General features: G+C 63.1%; 4 protein-coding genes across 4 annotated transcripts; 1 reads left to right on the forward strand and 3 right to left on the reverse strand.

The window, feature by feature from the left end:
• Nucleotides 1-313: 313 nt before the first annotated feature.
• Nucleotides 314-4,477, reverse strand: DHX58 (DExH-box helicase 58). The gene is made up of 12 exons (XM_080359863.1): nucleotides 4,308-4,477; nucleotides 3,984-4,185; nucleotides 3,686-3,876; nucleotides 3,374-3,490; nucleotides 3,000-3,126; nucleotides 2,734-2,916; nucleotides 2,394-2,650; nucleotides 2,041-2,190; nucleotides 1,640-1,801; nucleotides 1,295-1,485; nucleotides 1,074-1,170; nucleotides 314-822 (listed from the first exon to the last, which is right to left on the reverse strand). Exons 1-12 carry the CDS (start codon nucleotides 4,473-4,475, stop codon nucleotides 643-645), a joined length of 2,025 nt encoding a protein of 674 aa, XP_080215989.1. The 5' UTR covers nucleotides 4,476-4,477; the 3' UTR covers nucleotides 314-642.
• Nucleotides 4,478-6,037: 1,560 nt separating this feature from the next.
• On the reverse strand, nucleotides 6,038-11,918 carry KAT2A (lysine acetyltransferase 2A). The gene is made up of 18 exons (XM_080359862.1): nucleotides 11,609-11,918; nucleotides 10,636-10,759; nucleotides 10,401-10,546; nucleotides 10,119-10,208; nucleotides 9,826-10,007; nucleotides 9,403-9,594; nucleotides 9,096-9,202; nucleotides 8,879-8,986; nucleotides 8,357-8,493; nucleotides 8,046-8,254; nucleotides 7,844-7,970; nucleotides 7,521-7,631; nucleotides 7,296-7,439; nucleotides 7,068-7,182; nucleotides 6,931-6,967; nucleotides 6,730-6,793; nucleotides 6,449-6,533; nucleotides 6,038-6,232 (listed from the first exon to the last, which is right to left on the reverse strand). The coding sequence occupies exons 1-18, from the start codon at nucleotides 11,846-11,848 to the stop codon at nucleotides 6,039-6,041; spliced, it is 2,412 nt and encodes an 803-aa protein (XP_080215988.1). The 5' UTR covers nucleotides 11,849-11,918; the 3' UTR covers nucleotide 6,038.
• A 1,104-nt stretch (nucleotides 11,919-13,022) lies between these two features.
• Nucleotides 13,023-13,794, reverse strand: LOC308050005 (heat shock protein 30C-like; the record flags this gene model as incomplete). Its single annotated transcript, XM_080359913.1, is given in 2 exon segments — nucleotides 13,023-13,773; nucleotides 13,775-13,794. Coding segments are annotated over 2 exon segments (771 nt in total).
• Nucleotides 13,795-14,734: 940 nt separating this feature from the next.
• Nucleotides 14,735-15,329, forward strand: LOC308050017 (heat shock protein beta-11-like; the record flags this gene model as incomplete). The annotated part of the gene is made up of 1 exon (XM_080359925.1): nucleotides 14,735-15,329. One exon carries the CDS (start codon nucleotides 14,735-14,737, stop codon nucleotides 15,320-15,322), a length of 588 nt encoding a protein of 195 aa, XP_080216051.1. The 3' UTR covers nucleotides 15,323-15,329.
• Between the last annotated feature and the right edge of the window lie 936 nt (nucleotides 15,330-16,265).

Consider the following 16,265-nt stretch of genomic DNA (forward strand, 5'->3'; position numbering starts at 1 on the left):
CCCGGAGCTGCTGCCGGGACGTAAGAGCCCAGCCGCCCTGGATGGGCTGAGGCTCCTTCCATGGGAGGGTTCTACAGAGTGATAAGACGGTTGGGGTTGAAGGGACTTCTGCAGATCTCCCAGCCCAACCCCTGCTCACACAGGATCACCAGAACAGATCACACAGGGTCGTGTCCAGGCGGGTTTGAATGTCTCCAGAGAAAGAGACCGTGTCTGCGCCCAGCAAGTGAAACTGCCACCCCTTCCTTCGGTCCCAGTGCATACACACATTTTTTAATGGAGGACCATTGCATTCCCAAAGCGGATTGCCGGCTGCCAGAGAAACGCTGTGCCCATGTGAAATGGCTGGTTCTGGCAGGGTCATGGATACAGTCCCCATCATCCGGCAGCTTTGGGGGGCAGGAGGGGAAGGCTGCATCCCCGAGAGCAAATGCCACCAAGCAGGAAAGAGTTTTGGTATTTTCCCATCCCAATGTCTCAAAGTTTTTGCACGGGCTCAGCAAAGTCTCCTCCTGCAGTCACAGGCTCTAGCAAGGGATGCTACAGCGGTTCAGTCCAGCGAGGAAAAGAGGAGCCTGGAGGGTGGGTCCCACTATCCCAGGAGATGGCCTGGGAACAGTCCTCCTCTGAGCAGAACCCATGCTAGAAGGACAGGCCGTGGGTGCTGGAGCAGTACTCAACGTAGTCAAACTCCTTGACAGGGAACGTCACAGCGCTCCACTTCTTGTACCTCCTCTTCTCAGCCGGTGTCTCCACCACAAAGTTTTTGACGCAGAGGATGGGCAGCTTCACCTGCCGGTAGATCATCTCCATTCCCCAGTCCTGTGTGGGCAGGGAGGGGACAGTCACACAGCGTCCCCGGGCTGCAGAGCCACAAACACCTGGGATGGACGCAGCTCCTTCCACATGGGGACGTACCCCGGGAGCAGAGAGCTGCCCGTGGCCATGTCCCACAAGTGTGTCACACACACGGCGTGTGCTGAGGGGAGACACAGCTCCATTCCTCAACCAGGAGCTGGGGCACAGGGCATGGCCGCTCCTGCCCCGGGGACATTCCCACTTGTCACGCTCACCTGGCTGCACCCACTGCATGAGATGCGGCAGCCGGGCTCCCAGTCCTTGAAAGTCCGCTGGAATTGCATTTTCCCAGAGGAAACTTTGTAATACAGCCTGCAAGAATAGGACCGAAAGATGCTCTAAGGATGATGGGCCAGGAGACAGATGGCCACGCAGTCCCACAAAGCCCCCATGACCTGGCTCTGCCCGCTCACCCTTACCAGCACCCAGCTCCTACCCGAAGTTGGGGTTGACGTTGACGTGGTGCATGCCCTCCACGGTGCGGAGGTCGCTGCCGCGGCACACCGCCGTGTTGCAGTTGACGCAGTAGAGGTAAACGGCATCGGGGTCGTGCAGCTGCCGCCTCTCGCTGATCCTGGCCTCCTTCATCAGCCAGCTGGCCACGGCCGCTCGCTGCAGCTCCGCGATCTGCGGGGATGGAGGGGAGGACAGGGGCATGGGCCGATGGAAGACATGGCAAGACACAGAACCACAGGCTGCTTGGTGTTGAAGGGACCTCTGGAGATCACCCGGTCCCATCCTGCGCTAAAGCAGGTCGCACAGGGTCGTGCCCAGCGCCCACCTTGAGGCGGTATTCCCGCTCAGGCATGGCTTGCACCGTGCGGATCGCCCTCTCCATCAGCTTCACCAGGTCCTCGTTGAGCAGCTCCCGGGAGACCTCTCTGCTGTTGGCTTTGGCGAGGACCGAGTAGACGCTGTTCTCAGCACGGGCACGGCCGCGGGCCTGCAGCACAAGGGCCAAAGGCTGCTGTCAGCAGAGGAGGGACATGGCCAACCCCCCGCACCTCCCTGTGCCGCCCCATGAGGATGGGTCCACCCTCCACATCCCGCTAAGGAATTGCTCTGCCAGCAGCTGGGCGCATCCCCAGGATGCAAGAGCCCTCATGTGCCATCCCTTTGGCTTTTAGGCATCCCCCCACCATAGGACCAGGCAGAGCAGCCTAAGGGAGCCCAGGCAGCTACCTGCATCATGGCGATCTCGTTGGTCATCAGCCCATAGCGGACCACGATGTTGCACTCAGGGATATCCAGGCCCTCCTCGGCCACGCTGGTGGAGAAGAGCAGGTTGAGGGCTCCCTCTCGGAACAGCTTGATCACATCCTGCTGCTCATTCTGGGAGGAGAGGGGGTGCTGCTGAAGCAGCTGCGTAGGGCTCTGTCTCCCTGGCAGCACCGCAACACCCACAAAGTTTGCAGAGAGGAGTAGAATCATAGAATCATTTTGGTTGGAAAAGACCCTCAAGATCGAGTCCAACCATTAACCCAACCCTGGCGCTAACCCGTGTCTCTACGAACTTAATCTCTGCATCCGCTCACCTGCGTCATGTGCTTGGTCTGGTTGCTGTAGCCGGCGCCAGTGAGGACGGCAGCCCTGATGTGCTCCCCGCGGAGCGCGGCCGTGTCCTGCAGCCAGCTGAGCAGGCTGTGCGCGCTCTGCCGGGTCTTGGTGAAGACAATGCCACGAGAGGTACCCAGGGGCTGGAAGTGCTCCTGCAAGATCTGCTCCAGCTTGCGCAGCCTGGGATTCTCATAGCGCTGGTCCCTGGCAAACGCCTGCAGGCTCGTCCTGTTCCCTGTGCCGGTGAGTGGGGTATCAGGGGAGGCACCTGCCCTCCCAAACGCAGCCAGAACCAACCCCTCCATGCTCCCACGTTACCCTCAAATGTGGCGGCGAGGAACCGTTCAGTGGGGTCCTTTGTGTCCCTCTCGGTGGCATAGAACTGCTGGAGGCACTGGAAGGCATCAATCATCCGCACCGTGTCGTTGATCAGCAAAGCGTCGTTGTACTTGCGCAGGTGCAGCGCGCACACCCGCGTCTTGCGGCAAAACCTCTCTGCCGCTGGAGAGGGACAGGGACACACTGTGGTCACCGCCTGGCCCCACGGCTGGTGGCTCTGCCCCATGGCACCACCGCCTCCTCACCTCTCTTCTCCACCTCCACGATGCGCTGCTCGTAAATCTGCGTGCCGAAATCCCGCGGCAGGGCGGGCATCTCCATGTACTGCTGGATCTGTGCCATTATCTTCTTCAACCGCTCGCCAAAGGGGTCCTGGGAGCAGAGAGGGGCTCAGGACCCGAGGAATTGGGGACATTGCTCCAGAGAACCTTGGAGGTGCAGCCTGGTGTGCCTGGCCCAGGGTCAGGGGCTGTTTGTACAGCAGGACCCAGATGGTTGTGGGTTGTGCACCAAAGCTCTGGATAAAGTGATTCCTCTCCCTAGCCTGAGATAAAGGACGGAGAGACACAGCCCCACGGGTCTCAGGGGTCTTGCCTTCCACCCACCGGCCGCCCCTCACCTGCAGTCTCTCCTGGCACAGGTCGTACTGCTTCCTGGGCTGGGGGACGTGGATCTGCAGCTGCTCCACCTCCTCCTGTGCCGACGTGATCTTCTCGGTGTCCAGGTTGGCACAAATCTAAGAGGGTGAGACCCCACAGCCAGCCCTCAGCCCAGGGGGATGCGGCACATGGCGCTCATCAGCACCCCAGCGAGTTGGGGACATCTCCCCCAGGCCACCCAGCAGCCCAGTGCCTGCACACTGGGTTATCAACACCCACCCAAGGGAGAAGCCATGTCAGGGCCACCCACCCTGTCTCAGCACAGGACCCACCTGCAAGATGTGCTCTACAGCCCCCTCGAAGGAGGTTGCCCCCCCGGTGCCGGGGGACGCGGTCAGCCCCAGGACCTGCGGCAGGTCCTGCTGCCCACGGAGCTTGCGCTGGAGGTAACTCAGCATGATTTTGTTGTAGACGGCTTCCTTGTGCGTGTGGTGGCACTCGTCTATCACCAGGAGCGAGAAATCTGCGCCGGAAGGGGAGCGGGTGAGCCGCACCACGGCGGAGGCTCAGCCGAGACGGTCCCACCCCAACCCAGCCTTGGGGACAGAGGCAGCGGGGTCCCGCACCCACCCGTCAGCTCCACGTGCGTGTCCTCCTCCCCGCTGACCAGCGCGTTCTGCAGGATCTGGGCCGTGCAGATGACGATGTCGCTCCGCTTCACCACGGAGGCGAAGAAGGACTTTTCGCTTCTGTCCCCGCTGATGGCCGTCACCCTGAAGTCCTTCTGCAGCACACTGAACTCCTTCTTGGCATGTTGGTCCACCAAGTGCACCTGCAGCCCCAAGACCCCGCTCAGCCCAAGACCACCACCCAGGAGCACCGCCCGGGAGCCTGTGGCTGGCGGGCGCTGGCACCCCATTGTCACCAAGGCAGGGGACTGGGGACGGGTGGCACCTTGTTGACCAGCACGGCTACCCTGCCACCCCGCCGGCTCTCCAGGTGCTGCCGGCAGACGTAGACAGCAGCGCGGGTCTTGCCAGCACCCGTGGGCAACCAGATGATGCTGTTATGGCCACGCAGGGCCGGGGTCACCGCTTCCCGCTGGTACCCCCGCAGCTCCATCTCGCTCCTGCTGCTGTGGGGGCGGTTCCCATCGGGAAACGAAACTCGGGGCGGCGCGTCCTGTCCTACCGGAGCCCCAGCAAGGGGGGTTCCGCCGGCCGCAGCGCCGCGAGTGGGTGGGCAGCAGGGCCAGGCTGAACCGGGCTGGGGGGACCAAACCGGGGGGCTGAGCCAGGCTGGACTGTGCTGCCCACACTGCCAACCCCCCCACTGCAGTGCCAGCCTGGCTGCAGGGGCCCAGGAACCCGCCCTGGGAGCCCCAGAGAGAAACCGAAACCAGGCAGCCTGATCCAATGCCCGACAGCCCTTTACAGGAAGAAATATTTCCCAAGATCCAACCTCAGCCTCCCCTGGCGCAACTTGAGGCCGTTTCCTCTGCTCCTGGCGCTTGTTCCTGGGGAGCAGAGCCCGACCCCCCTGGCTCCAAGCTCCTTTCAGGCAGTTCAGAGATCAGAAGGTCTCCCCTCAGCTCCTGTTCTCCAGCTGAAGCCCCAGGTCCCTCAGCCGCTCCATCACACTTGTGCTCCAGCCCCTCAGCAGCTCCGTTCCCTTCTCTCCACTCGCTCCAGCACCTCAAGGCCTTTCCTGTGAGTCTTTCCTGCACACACGCCCTGAGCACCCCAGGCTGCCACCTGCGGGGTGACACACGGACGCAGCCGGTTCTGCACAAGAACATTTATTTAAAAAAAAAAAACCAAAACAACAACCAACCAATCAACCAAACAAAACAACAGTCAAGTGGAATGGAACGGGGTGGCAGGGGCTGGTCCCACCCCCACGAGGTCAGCGAGCCGCAGGGCATCACCAGCACCCACCCAGCGATGACAGCACAGGGGCAAGGCAGCAGGGGACCAAGCAAGGGTGGGTGACAATCAATGTGTGTGGGGGGTGCTCCCCAGCCCAGCACCCACCGAGGGGCAGAGGGAAAACAGCCCACGAGGTGCAAGGAGGGAGCAGCAAGGGGGAAGCGAGCAGGAGCTGAGCCCCCACGCAGGGGCAGGGGCTGGGCTGGTGGCAGACGTGCTCCCAGTGGGAGGGAAGCGCTGGCAGAGGCAGCTGCGGGGTGCAGAGGCAGAGCCCCCACCCCAGCAGGACCCCAGCCCACGAGCAGCAGCTCTGCCCGCAGGCTGGGCAGGCAGGGCTGGCCCTGCCGTACATTCAACAAGAGGGGCAGGGGCTGCCTGTGCATGGGCAGAAGCAGAAAACCAAACCGCCCCATTGTGGGGAGCCGGAGCAGAAGGCACGACCCTGGGGAGGGGGGAAGCACCAGTGCTGGGGGGCTCCCGGCCCCCAGGGAGAGGCAGGAACTCAGTGCTGCCCCTGCCCTGGGTAGATCCCAATGAGGTGGCTCCAGCCCCGCTGCTCACACCCCCATAGGAAAGGCAGCCAACAGCTCGGCGATAAAAGCACCAGCCCCCCCAGGGAAGTCCCAGCTCCCCCAAACTGCCCAGCAGCATCAAACCCTCCAACAGCCGCTGCCCACAGAGCAGGGCTGGGGCCCACAGGCTGCCCTGTCCCTCCCACAGGGGTCCGGTGACCAAGGAGAGTCCAGGTCAGCCCCCCCTACTTGTCAATGAGCCCCCCCTCCTTGAGCTTGAAGTAGAAGAACTTCTCCAGGGTGTTGGCACACTTGCAGTAGTCGCTGTCGGGCGGGTTGTACTCGCGGCAGTTGGTGATGATGCGCTGCAGGTCGGCGATGAACAGCTTCTTGGTGACGTAGTAGCGGTTCTTCAGGCGCTCGGTCATGGTCTTCAGGTCTGGGCGGGGGAAGAGTCAAGTTCTCAAGGGCTCTGTGTCCCCCCATCACAGGGCTGGACACCAACCAAGAGTTCTGACTCAGCCCTCTCTCTTCTGGAGGGGCCTGGGGCTTCCAGCACCCCAACCATGACTCCCAAGAACAGACCCCACAATGGGGGGGTCTGCAGCCCCTCCCTCCACCATCCTGCCCCGCGGTTCCGGGCACAACCACCTACCGATGGGGAAGCGGATGATTTCGTAGTAATCTGGCGCCTCCGACTTCTTCACCGGCTCCATGAAGGGCCACGCGCTGGGGTGGGTCTGGGGACAGGGTGGGGGCAGGTTAGAGCAGCCCCCGCCTGTCCCAACACATGGGGGCGCTGCTCCCCATGCCCCTGGGTCACCCCCCTTGCCCCCCCGCAGGCAGAGCCCAGGACAGCCTGTCCCAGGGGACGCAGCTCCGAGGGCTGTTGTGGGGACAGGCACCCCAGAGCGGAGGGTTCCCTCCTGTCTGCACCTTGATCTGGGCCAGGAGGTTCTTCAGGGTGTTGTAGAGCTGGTCTGGGTCCTTCAGCTCTTTTCTGCGGGACAAAAAGCAGCGTCCATCAGTCTGAAGGCAGGCAGACTCTGCCTGCCATCCCAGCGCTCCCACCTCCCCATCACCCAGCACCAGGAGCAAGAAGCAGCCCAAGCCGAGCCCCCACTGCACAGCACTCACCCCTTCTCCTTCCCCAGCGGTTTCCAACCCGTTTCTCCTAGAAGACAAGTGTAAACGTCACATCTTCCCCACGTGCAACAGAGGACAGAGCCCTCTTGCCACACAGCCCATCCCGACTAGCAGCCAGCCGGACTCACGGATGCCGGGGACGCTCTCGATGGGGATCTGCCGCACGCCCTCCTTGAAGCAGGTCAGGCCAGGGTAGACCTTGCGGATCTGCGCTTGCTTCCTCTCGATCAGCTTCTTGATAATCTGCGGTTGGAAGGGGGTGCTCAGGGCTGCAGAATGCTCCGGGGACCCTTCCCCAGCTCCACTGCCCTTCTCGGAGCTCACTCCAGCGCCCTGGCAGCACCCATGGGACACACCTCCTTCTGCTTCTTGATGATGTGGGAGAGCTCGGTGTAGGGGATGCGGGGGTTCAGCTCACACTCCATCAGGGTTGCCCCCTCGTAGTCCTTGATGTACCCCAAGTAGCGGCTCTTGGGGACTTTGATGTCCTTAGAAAAGCCCTAAGAGACAGAGGGGCAGGTGGGAGGGGGCTGGGAGGCAGTGGGGCTGGGGGGAGGCCCCCCCCATGGGAAGGAGCCTACCTGCTTCTTGAAGTAGCCGATGGCATACTCGTCCGCATAGGTGAGGAAGTAGAGGATGTTGTGCTTGATGTGGTACTCCTTCAGGTGGTTCATCAGGTGCGTCCCGTAGCCCTGGGGGAGCCGCCATGAGCCAGGGACCACCCCAGGTCAGACAGGACACATCACCCCCTCCCACCCACGGACACCTGGAAGATGCCGCAGAGCAAGCGGTGCGGCTGGGGCCAGCCAGTGCTGAGCGCATCTGGGTTGTGATACCCCCATGCTGTCCCAGTGAGACCCACCTTGCCCCCCACAGCCCCCACCGCCCACCTCCCCGCTCCCACCTTCACTTGCTCGTTGGACGTGACGGCGCAGAAGACGATCTCGGTGAAGCCCTGGGTGGGGAACATACGGAAGCAGATCCCCCCAATCACCCGGCCGTCCTTGATCAGCGCCAGGGTCTTGTGCTTCCTGCAGGCAGCACGGCCGAGGATGAGACAGGAGCCCCCCCACACCAGCCCCAATGTGCCCCCTCCAGCCACGCACGGGTCAAAGACGAGGCGAGTGATGTACTCCTTGGGCATGCGGGGCAGCTGGTGCGAGAAGACGTTCTGCAAGCCCACCAGCCACATCAGGATCTTCTTGTTGGATTTCTGCGAGAGCGAGTTGCCGATGACGTGGAACTCGATGATGCCGCGGCGCTCCTCCAGCCGGGCCGTCTCGTCCCGCGCCGCGTTCGCCGACAGCAGGCTGGTCTGGGGAGGGAACGGGGGGGTTTTGTTGATCCCAGCACAGCTCCAGCAGCTCTGCGGGCCCTGGAGAGCACCGGTGTCACCTCAGTGTCCCCCGTCCTGTACCTCGGGGCCCAGCATGGCAGCGGGGTCCGTGATGGTCAGCATGACCTCGTTCACCAGCTCCATGGGGATGTCGCCCATGACACGGATCCGTTTGGCATCTTCCAGCGTCAGGCTCTCGGGCAGCTTCCGCTTCTCCCCTGGGGAGCGGAGCAGAGCGGCACATCCATGGAATCATTTTGGTTGGAAAAGCTCCTCAAAATCGAGTCCAATCGTTCCCCCACCCCTGGCACTGCCCCATGTCCTGAGAACCTCATGTCCGTCTGTCCAACCCTCCAGGGCTGGTGACTCCAGCACTGCCCTGGGCAGCCTGTTCCAATGCCCCACAGCCCTTTGGGGAAGAAATTGTTCCCAGATCCAACCTCAACCTCCCCTGGCGCAACTTGAGGCTGTTTTCTCTCGCCCTGTCGCTTGTTCCTTGGGAGAACAGACCAGCACCCTCCATGCTACAACCTCCTTTTTCAGCACTGGCAGGGACCAAGGAAGGTCCCAGTTTCTCCAGTGCTGGGCTCACGCTGTGCCCACCTGGCAGGGGCTCTGGGGCGCTGGTGTCCATGCTCGCAGCGGAGCTGCTGTTGCTGAGCTTCTTGCTGAAGAGCGGAGTGGTGGGCACAGCGACGGTGCTGACGGCAGCTGGAAGAGACCAACCATGGCCATGAGTGCCAGAAAGCAGCGGCGGCAGCCCAGCCACCGCCACAGCTCCCCCGCACCGCAGCCCGTTATCCTGCAGTCCTCGAGATACCTGGACGAGACACCAGCTGGGCACCCTCTGCGGCCGGCACGGTGAAATCAGCCTCCCAGATTGGAGAGTTCTCGCCGTAAATCTCCTCCTCCAGCATGGACAGGAACCTGGTGGGGAGCGGCACGTCGGTCGGTGAGGGGGAACCGGGCAGGCACAGCCCCAGAGCTCCATGTGCCGCAGGGGAGGGGAAAGAAGGGGATGATGGAGGAGAGGATGGTGGAGATGGAGGAGAGGATGGTGGAGAGGATGATAGAGGAGAAGGAGAAAGAGGGGAGCATCCTCAGCCATCCCTGCATGGGGCACCTACTTGGGGAAGTGGGTGAGGATCAGCGTTCGCTTCTCCGGCACCAGCTTGTCCTTCTCCACCCGGAACTTCTCCAGCAGCTGCCGGCGGGTGACGGTGAAGATGGACTTGAGGAGGCTGCGCCCGAAGACGTGGGTGGTCTCGTAGCGGGGGAGGCTGTCACAGCTCTGCGGCACGTGGCAGTAGCACAGCCACCTAGGAGACAGGAACGTGCTGGGACCAGTGACCCCAGAGCATCCGCATCTCTCCTGGGACAACAGTGCTGGAAGCAGGGACGAGGAGAGCAGGGGGCTGGGGGGTCATGGTTGACATTATTTGGGGTTGGAAGGGACCTCTGGAGATCACCGAAGACCTCAGGAGTCAGGGTCAGCCCCACACAGGGGTGGGAGGAGCGGGCAGACCCCCAGGCTGGCTCAGACCCCTCACCTGGTGTAGTTGACCTTGTAGGTGGCCACATCGTCGTTCTGTGATCGCTGCCGGAACTGGGACGGTGTCTCCAGCTTCCAGTAATTGAGGCAGAGCAGGAACATCTTGGAGAGCTCATACATCGTCTGCCGCTCCTTGGGCGGCAAGTGGCTGAACTTGTACTGGACAAAGTTCAGGACTCCCTGGGGAGAGGAGGGGGCTGTGGAGGGGCTGCACGGGGAGGGGACCGTGCCAGAGCCGCAAAGCACGGGACAAGTTATTAGTGCAATGAGTGAGCACGACGGCAGCCTCACCTGCTCGATGTTTGGTTTCTCAAAGGGGGGGCTCCCCAGGGACCCCTCCACCACTGGCTGGCTCATCTGCAGGATGCATTTCCGCAGCAGCTGCCAAGACATCATCAGACACGGTTACTGAGGTCCCAAAATCATGCACACCATGAATGGGGGAGCAGCAGGACATTGCTGCACCAATTCATGCAGAGGACAAGCAGCAGGACAGCTGCAGCAAAGCTGAGGGACCCTGCACAAGCCCCCGCCGTGAGCAGGGCAGCGAGACATGCCCAGCCTTAAACACACCTTGAACAGGTAGAAATACACCTGCTTGGTGTCCGTGTCCTCCTCCTTGTGCACCGACATGAAGAGGTTCTCCACGTCCACCACCATGCCCAGCAGCCGGTTGATCTCCTCCTCAGAGACGTTCTCCAGGTGGGACACATGGTCCGCTGTGGCAGAAAGAAAATCACAGTGAGACTGGGGGGGTCAGCACCGCTCCCCCTCCCCAGGGGCATCCCGGGCGCGCCGTGGGGTTTACCCAGCGCGTGGCCGCAGCTCCGGCAGGGCTCGCTCAGGTTGGTCACCGGCTGCTGCAGGTCCATGCGGGGGGCGGTGGGAGGGTTGGGGTTCTTCCAGCCATTGCATTTACAGGCATCGTTGGCCTGGGACGAGCGTCAGGAGAGGCCGTCACGCAGCGGCCCATGTGCTGCTTTGTGCCAAGGCTGCCGCCTTCTCCAGCCAAACAGCTCCCCACTCCTAAAGTCTCCTTCACCCACCCCTGTTCACCCACCCCAGCTTTCCTCAGCTCCCAGCCTGCATGACCCAGCACCCCAACACTCTCTCACACTTCTCCTGTGCTCAGCCCCAGGATCCTGCAGCCCCTGCCCATGGATGTTCCTGCATCTCCCTTGCACAGCTCAGCACCTTCCTCCTGCATCCCCCAACCATGCATCCCCCTCGATCACCCCCTGCACAGCTCAGCCACCCACTCCTGCACGCCCCTGCCCATGCACATCATTGTACCACCCTCCCACATCCACCTCCTGCATCTCCTGCCCATGCAGCCCCTTGCACCCTCTCCTGCACCCCCTGTCTAATTCAGCACCCTCCCTCCTGCAACCTCCTGCCCATACATGCCCCTGCACCACCCCCTGCACCTCCTACATGCTGCTCCTGCATCTTGTGCCCATGCTCCCCCTCTCCTGCACCCCCTGCCCAGCTCAGCACCCCCCACCCATACATATCCTTGCATCCCCACCTCCTGCACCCCCTGCAACCTCCTGCCCAAGCAAGTCCCTGCATCACCCCCCTGCACCTCCTATATGCTGCTCCTGCATCTTCTGCCCATGCTCCCCCTCTCCTGCACCCCCTGCCCAGCTCAGCATTCCCTTCCTATGCACGTCCTTGCACCCCCCACCCATGCACGACCTTGCACCCTCGCTCCTGCACCCCCACCCATGCACGACCTTGCACCCCCCTCGCCGGTTCTACCCGGTGCCGGTCCAGCTCACCTTGCAGGCCGAGAAGACCCCCAGTTTCTCCAGCTTCTTCCCGCGGGGGAACCCCCGCACCTGCGCCTTGCGCTGACTCGCCCGTTGCTGCTGGCTCAACCCCGGCCGCGCCGGGTCGCTGGACCCCGTTCCTCCTCCCGTCGCCGCCGCCGCCGTCCCGCTCCCAGCCCCGCCGCTCCCCGCCACCGCTCCCGGAGCCGGCGGGGGCCGCCCGGGCTGCGCGGCCTCCGGCTCCGCCATGCCGGGCTCGGCGTGCGTTCCGCGCTCACTGCGCCTGCGCGCCGGGAACGCCGGGATCGGTAGTTCGTTGTTGGGTGGGGGGGCCAGGATCCGGTGCTCACGGGGCCGGTGCACGTCGCCCGCAGCCCCGGGCGGGAGCGGAGCTCCCGCCCGGGGCTGCGGGCGGCGTGCACCGGCCAGGGAGAGTCGAGGTCCAAGCCCGACAGGCATCGACAGCACCGGTCCCGGTGGCGCGGAGCCATCACTGCCCGCCTGAGCCGCCCCTCCGGTAACCGGTACCGTGCCCGGTTCGGCGGCACTGGTTCCTCCGGAGCGCGCTCAGTGCCCCCATAATCTTCCAAATATAGAGTGCGGCCCCGCCTTCTCCTCCATATATGGAGTGCGACCCCGCCTTCTCCGCCATATATGGAGTGCGGCCACGCCTTCTCCACCAAATATGGTGCGAGACCCCGCCCCGCAGCCTCGTTGTAATAAGAGGCGTGGTCACACAGTCGCGCCGCGCCCTCTCTGCCTAATATGGAGTGTAGCTCCGCCTATCACATTGTTTAAATAAGATGGGCCCGCCCCTTCTGCCCATTTAAGGGAGGCCACGCCCATTTGGTGGCGGAGGGGCGTGGCTTGGCCGCACGCCGCGTCGCGGAGGAGCGGGGAGCGCCTGGAAGTTGCCAGCAATGGAGCGGGACGGGGAGGGCATGGAACGAATGATGCCGGGGCGGGCAGGGCACGGGGGATGCTGGCACTGGCAGGTACCCCACGGGAGTGTTCCAGAACCATCCCGAAGATGCGGTTCGGCTGCCCAAAGGCTGCTGGGGGGGATGCTCAGCACCGTGTATGTGCTGGAGTCCCTCAACCAATGTTCCCCCGGCTCCACCGAGGCAGAGCTAGGGACAGGTGCCAGGGACATGCCCTGTGCCAGCACAGCCCGGCTCCCCAGGCTGCCATCCCACTGCACAGCCACAGCCGGGAGTCTCGCAAAGCACAGGGCCAGGCCAGCCCAGCAAGCACAGAAGCCACACAAATAAAAGGCAATAATATTTATTACATATCAAAAAAAGCTACATGTTTTGGGCAGAGCCCCCTCAACCAGACTGTCACGCAGTCCCCATCACAGTCCCACTCTGCGACCAGCAGCTGCCCCAGTAGCCGGGCTCAGCCCGGCCCTGTGCTGCTCCCATCACGCCTTGGCGCGCTCGGCTCCGTCGTCGGTGCTGCCTGCCAGCTGTGCCACTGCTGGCTCCATCTGGATGGGCACGTTCCTCTCAGGGGCGGCCGGCAGGGCCAGTTTGGGGGCCTCGATGCGGAGCTGCCCCTCCTTGGACAGGGAGCAGCTCAGCGCCTCGGCGTCCACCTCCTCGGGCACGTCCCACTCCCGCTTCAGCACCTCGTACTTGTAGGAGAAGGAGCCCTTGTCATCCGTGCTCTGTGTCTCCTTCTGCCCCACCAGCACCACCTTCCTGCCCACCACCTTCACCGACAGCTGCTCGGGCGCAAAGTCCTTCACGTCCTGGCAGACGGAGAAGCCGTCCCCGGAGCCCTGGATCAGGGCTGCGCTGGCGCTCGGGGCTCGCTCCGCGGTGATGCCGATCCGGCTGGGGCTGCTCCCACTGCTTAGAAGCTGCTCGAAGCTGCTCATGAACTCCCGAGCCCTCTCCATCTCCAGCCGCAACTCTCTCTCCAGCTCGGCAAAGAGGGTGCCTGGATGCGGCCAAAGGGTGCGGACGGGTCCCAGCCACGGGAAGAGCGAGCTGGATGCGGGCGGCATGAAGTGCAGGCGGCAAAGCATCTCTGCTCCCGGTGTGCGCTCCCGGTGTGCGCTGCGGTTCGGCTCCGTGCAGGGGCTGGAGCGGTTCTGGGCTGGCGCTGGGGAGCGGCGGGTTTTATCCTCTCCTGCCCAGGGGTGTGCCCCTTCCAGAACACTCTCTCCCCACGCACTCTCCCAGAGCCATCGCCTATTTTTGAGAGGCTGATTATCCGTCAGCTGAAATAGCAGCGCCTGTTTCTGGAGACGAGTCACACGCCACAAATAGGGAGCTGCAGTCACCGCCGGGAGCTCGGGTTTCTGCAGAGCCGCCGCGGTGCAGCGGCGCCCGCGGGACCACCGGCCGGGGGGCGAGCAAAGCCCTTCCCGTGGCCCCCAGGCTGGGGTCTCCGCAGAGCGCAGGTTGCGCTGTGCCAGGAGCTTGTCGCTGCACCCAGCACAGGGACAGTCCCCTCCTAAAGCAACATGTCCCTATGCCACCCGCTGCCAGATGCCTCTCGCACTTTCTAGGGGCCTCCCGTTCCCAGGGGATGCTTTATGTTCTGTCCCAGCACCCCACCTGTGCATCCCACCCATGGATGAGTTTCTGTCTCACCTGGAGGCAGCTGAGGGTCCTGCAAAGATGGGGGGGGCAGAGGGGCTCTCCTGCCTGCAAATGGGGGGGGACAGGCCACAGGTGAGGGGGCGAAGGCCGGAAGGAGAGGAGCCCAACCCGGCTCCCTGCCTGGGGAATGGGCCAGAGATTTTTGGCATGGGTGGCTCAGGATTCCCGTTCAGAGGCTGAGGTGATGCTGCTAATTATAAGCCAGGAGAGCGGAGCCGCAAGACTCAGGACAAAGGTATGTTGGGCAAAACCTCCGAGGTGCCTCTCCTTGGGGATGAGTAACAAGAATTAGCTGGAACGGGCTGGAAAGAGCCGAGCGCTTCTCCATGAGGGTGACGTGATGGGTGGGACGAGGCCACTCCTCCCCGGGCAGGGAATAAAAGCTGCGGGCGGCAGAGCTGGGGCATCGCGCTCTCAACTCAGCGGAGACGTGACAGCGACACCAGCCACAGAAGCAGCCACAGCAGCAGCAGCCACAGCAGCAGCAGCCACAGCAGCAGCAGCAGCAGCAGCAGCAGCAGCGATGCTTTGCCGGATGCATCTCGCCCCATTCGCCTCCAGCTCCCTGGCCAGCCGGCTGGGCACCGTGAGGACCCTCTGGCCGCACGCAGAGACCATCTTCACCGAGCTGCAGCAGGAGATGGAGAAGGCTCGGGAGTTCATGAGCAGCTTCGAGCAGCTCCTGACCAGCCACGGAGCCACCACCGCCATGGAGCGAGCCCCGAGCACCAGCACCGCACTGGCCCAGGGCTCCGGGGACGGCTTCTCCGTCTGCCAGGACGTGAAGAACTTCGCTCCCGAGCAGCTGTCGGTGAAGGTGGTGGGCAGGAAGGTGGTGCTGGTGGGGCAGAAGGAGATGCAGAACACGGATGAGAAGGGCTGCTTCTCCTACAAGTACGAGGTGCTGAAGCGGGAGTGGGACGTGCCCGAGGACGTGGATGTGGAAGCGCTGAGCTGCTCCCTGTCCAAGGAGGGGCAGCTCCGCATCGAGGCTCCCAAACTGGCCCTGACGGCCAGCGGGGAGAGGAACGTGCCCATCCAGCTCAGCCCTGCAGCACCACAGCCCAGCCCAGCCCCTGAGAACGGAGCTGCCAGCAAAGCCCAGGCGTAATGGGAGCAGAACCTACGGCTGCAGCAGGACCAGAGCGGAGAGCGGCGAATCTCGGCTTTTAGCCCAGACACGCTCCACCAGCAATTATATCTCTTTTTCACTATACTGGAATGTTTTTGTATCCAATAAAAATACTTTTGCATAGAACCTGCTTGTGCTCTCCTTGTGTTGATTGATAGGGAGGCTGGGCCCTGGTCTCAGCTGGTTAAGCCGGAGGATCTGGATGTGCAGAGAGGGGAAAAAACCTCTCTTGGTGCCTGAGGGCAGCACAAAATGGGACAGACAGTGGACCCAGAGCAGGGCAGGGATCTGCAAGCACTGCGATGCTGGGGAGAGGCAGGAAGGTTTCAAGGGGGGAGGATCAGCCCCACTCACCTGTACCGGGGCAGGGGCAGCTCTCCTGGGTCGCTCCATCACCCCCTCATGCACTGCCCGCGTCTGCACCAGCCCCACAGCCCCTCCCTGCGTGATGGAAAACACCACAGCAAACAGTCTGGCTGGGTGCTGGTGCCCCTGTTGTAGCCACTCTGGGCTCCCACACAGCTTGGAAAGGGGCTGCAGGACCCCCGAGAGCCCAGAGGGTGGAGGGCGAAGCCGGACTGCAGACGGTGTTTAAGCAGCACAGGCAGGCTCAGGCCCGGGCAGGCAGCAGGTATGCAGCCAGACAGCAGGTATGCGGGCAGGCACACCTGTGCAGAGCTGTTCCGCAGCTCAGACAGCCCTTCCCACCCGGCAACGGGGAGGGTTTGCTCTGCGGAGCTCTGCTGCACCATCCACAGCCAGCGACAGTCCCCAGCCCCACACCGAGCGTCTCAGAGAGTCCCCAGCCTGGCACTGAGTCCTTTAGGGGGTCCCCAACCCGGCACTGAGTCCTTTAGGGGGTCCCCAGTCCATATCTGAATCCCTTAGAGGGTCCCCAGCCTGGCACTGAGTCCTTTAGAGG

This window comes from Nesoenas mayeri (genome assembly GCF_963082525.1).
Source record: "Nesoenas mayeri genome assembly, chromosome: 26".
Lineage (NCBI taxonomy): Eukaryota > Metazoa > Chordata > Aves > Columbiformes > Columbidae > Nesoenas > Nesoenas mayeri.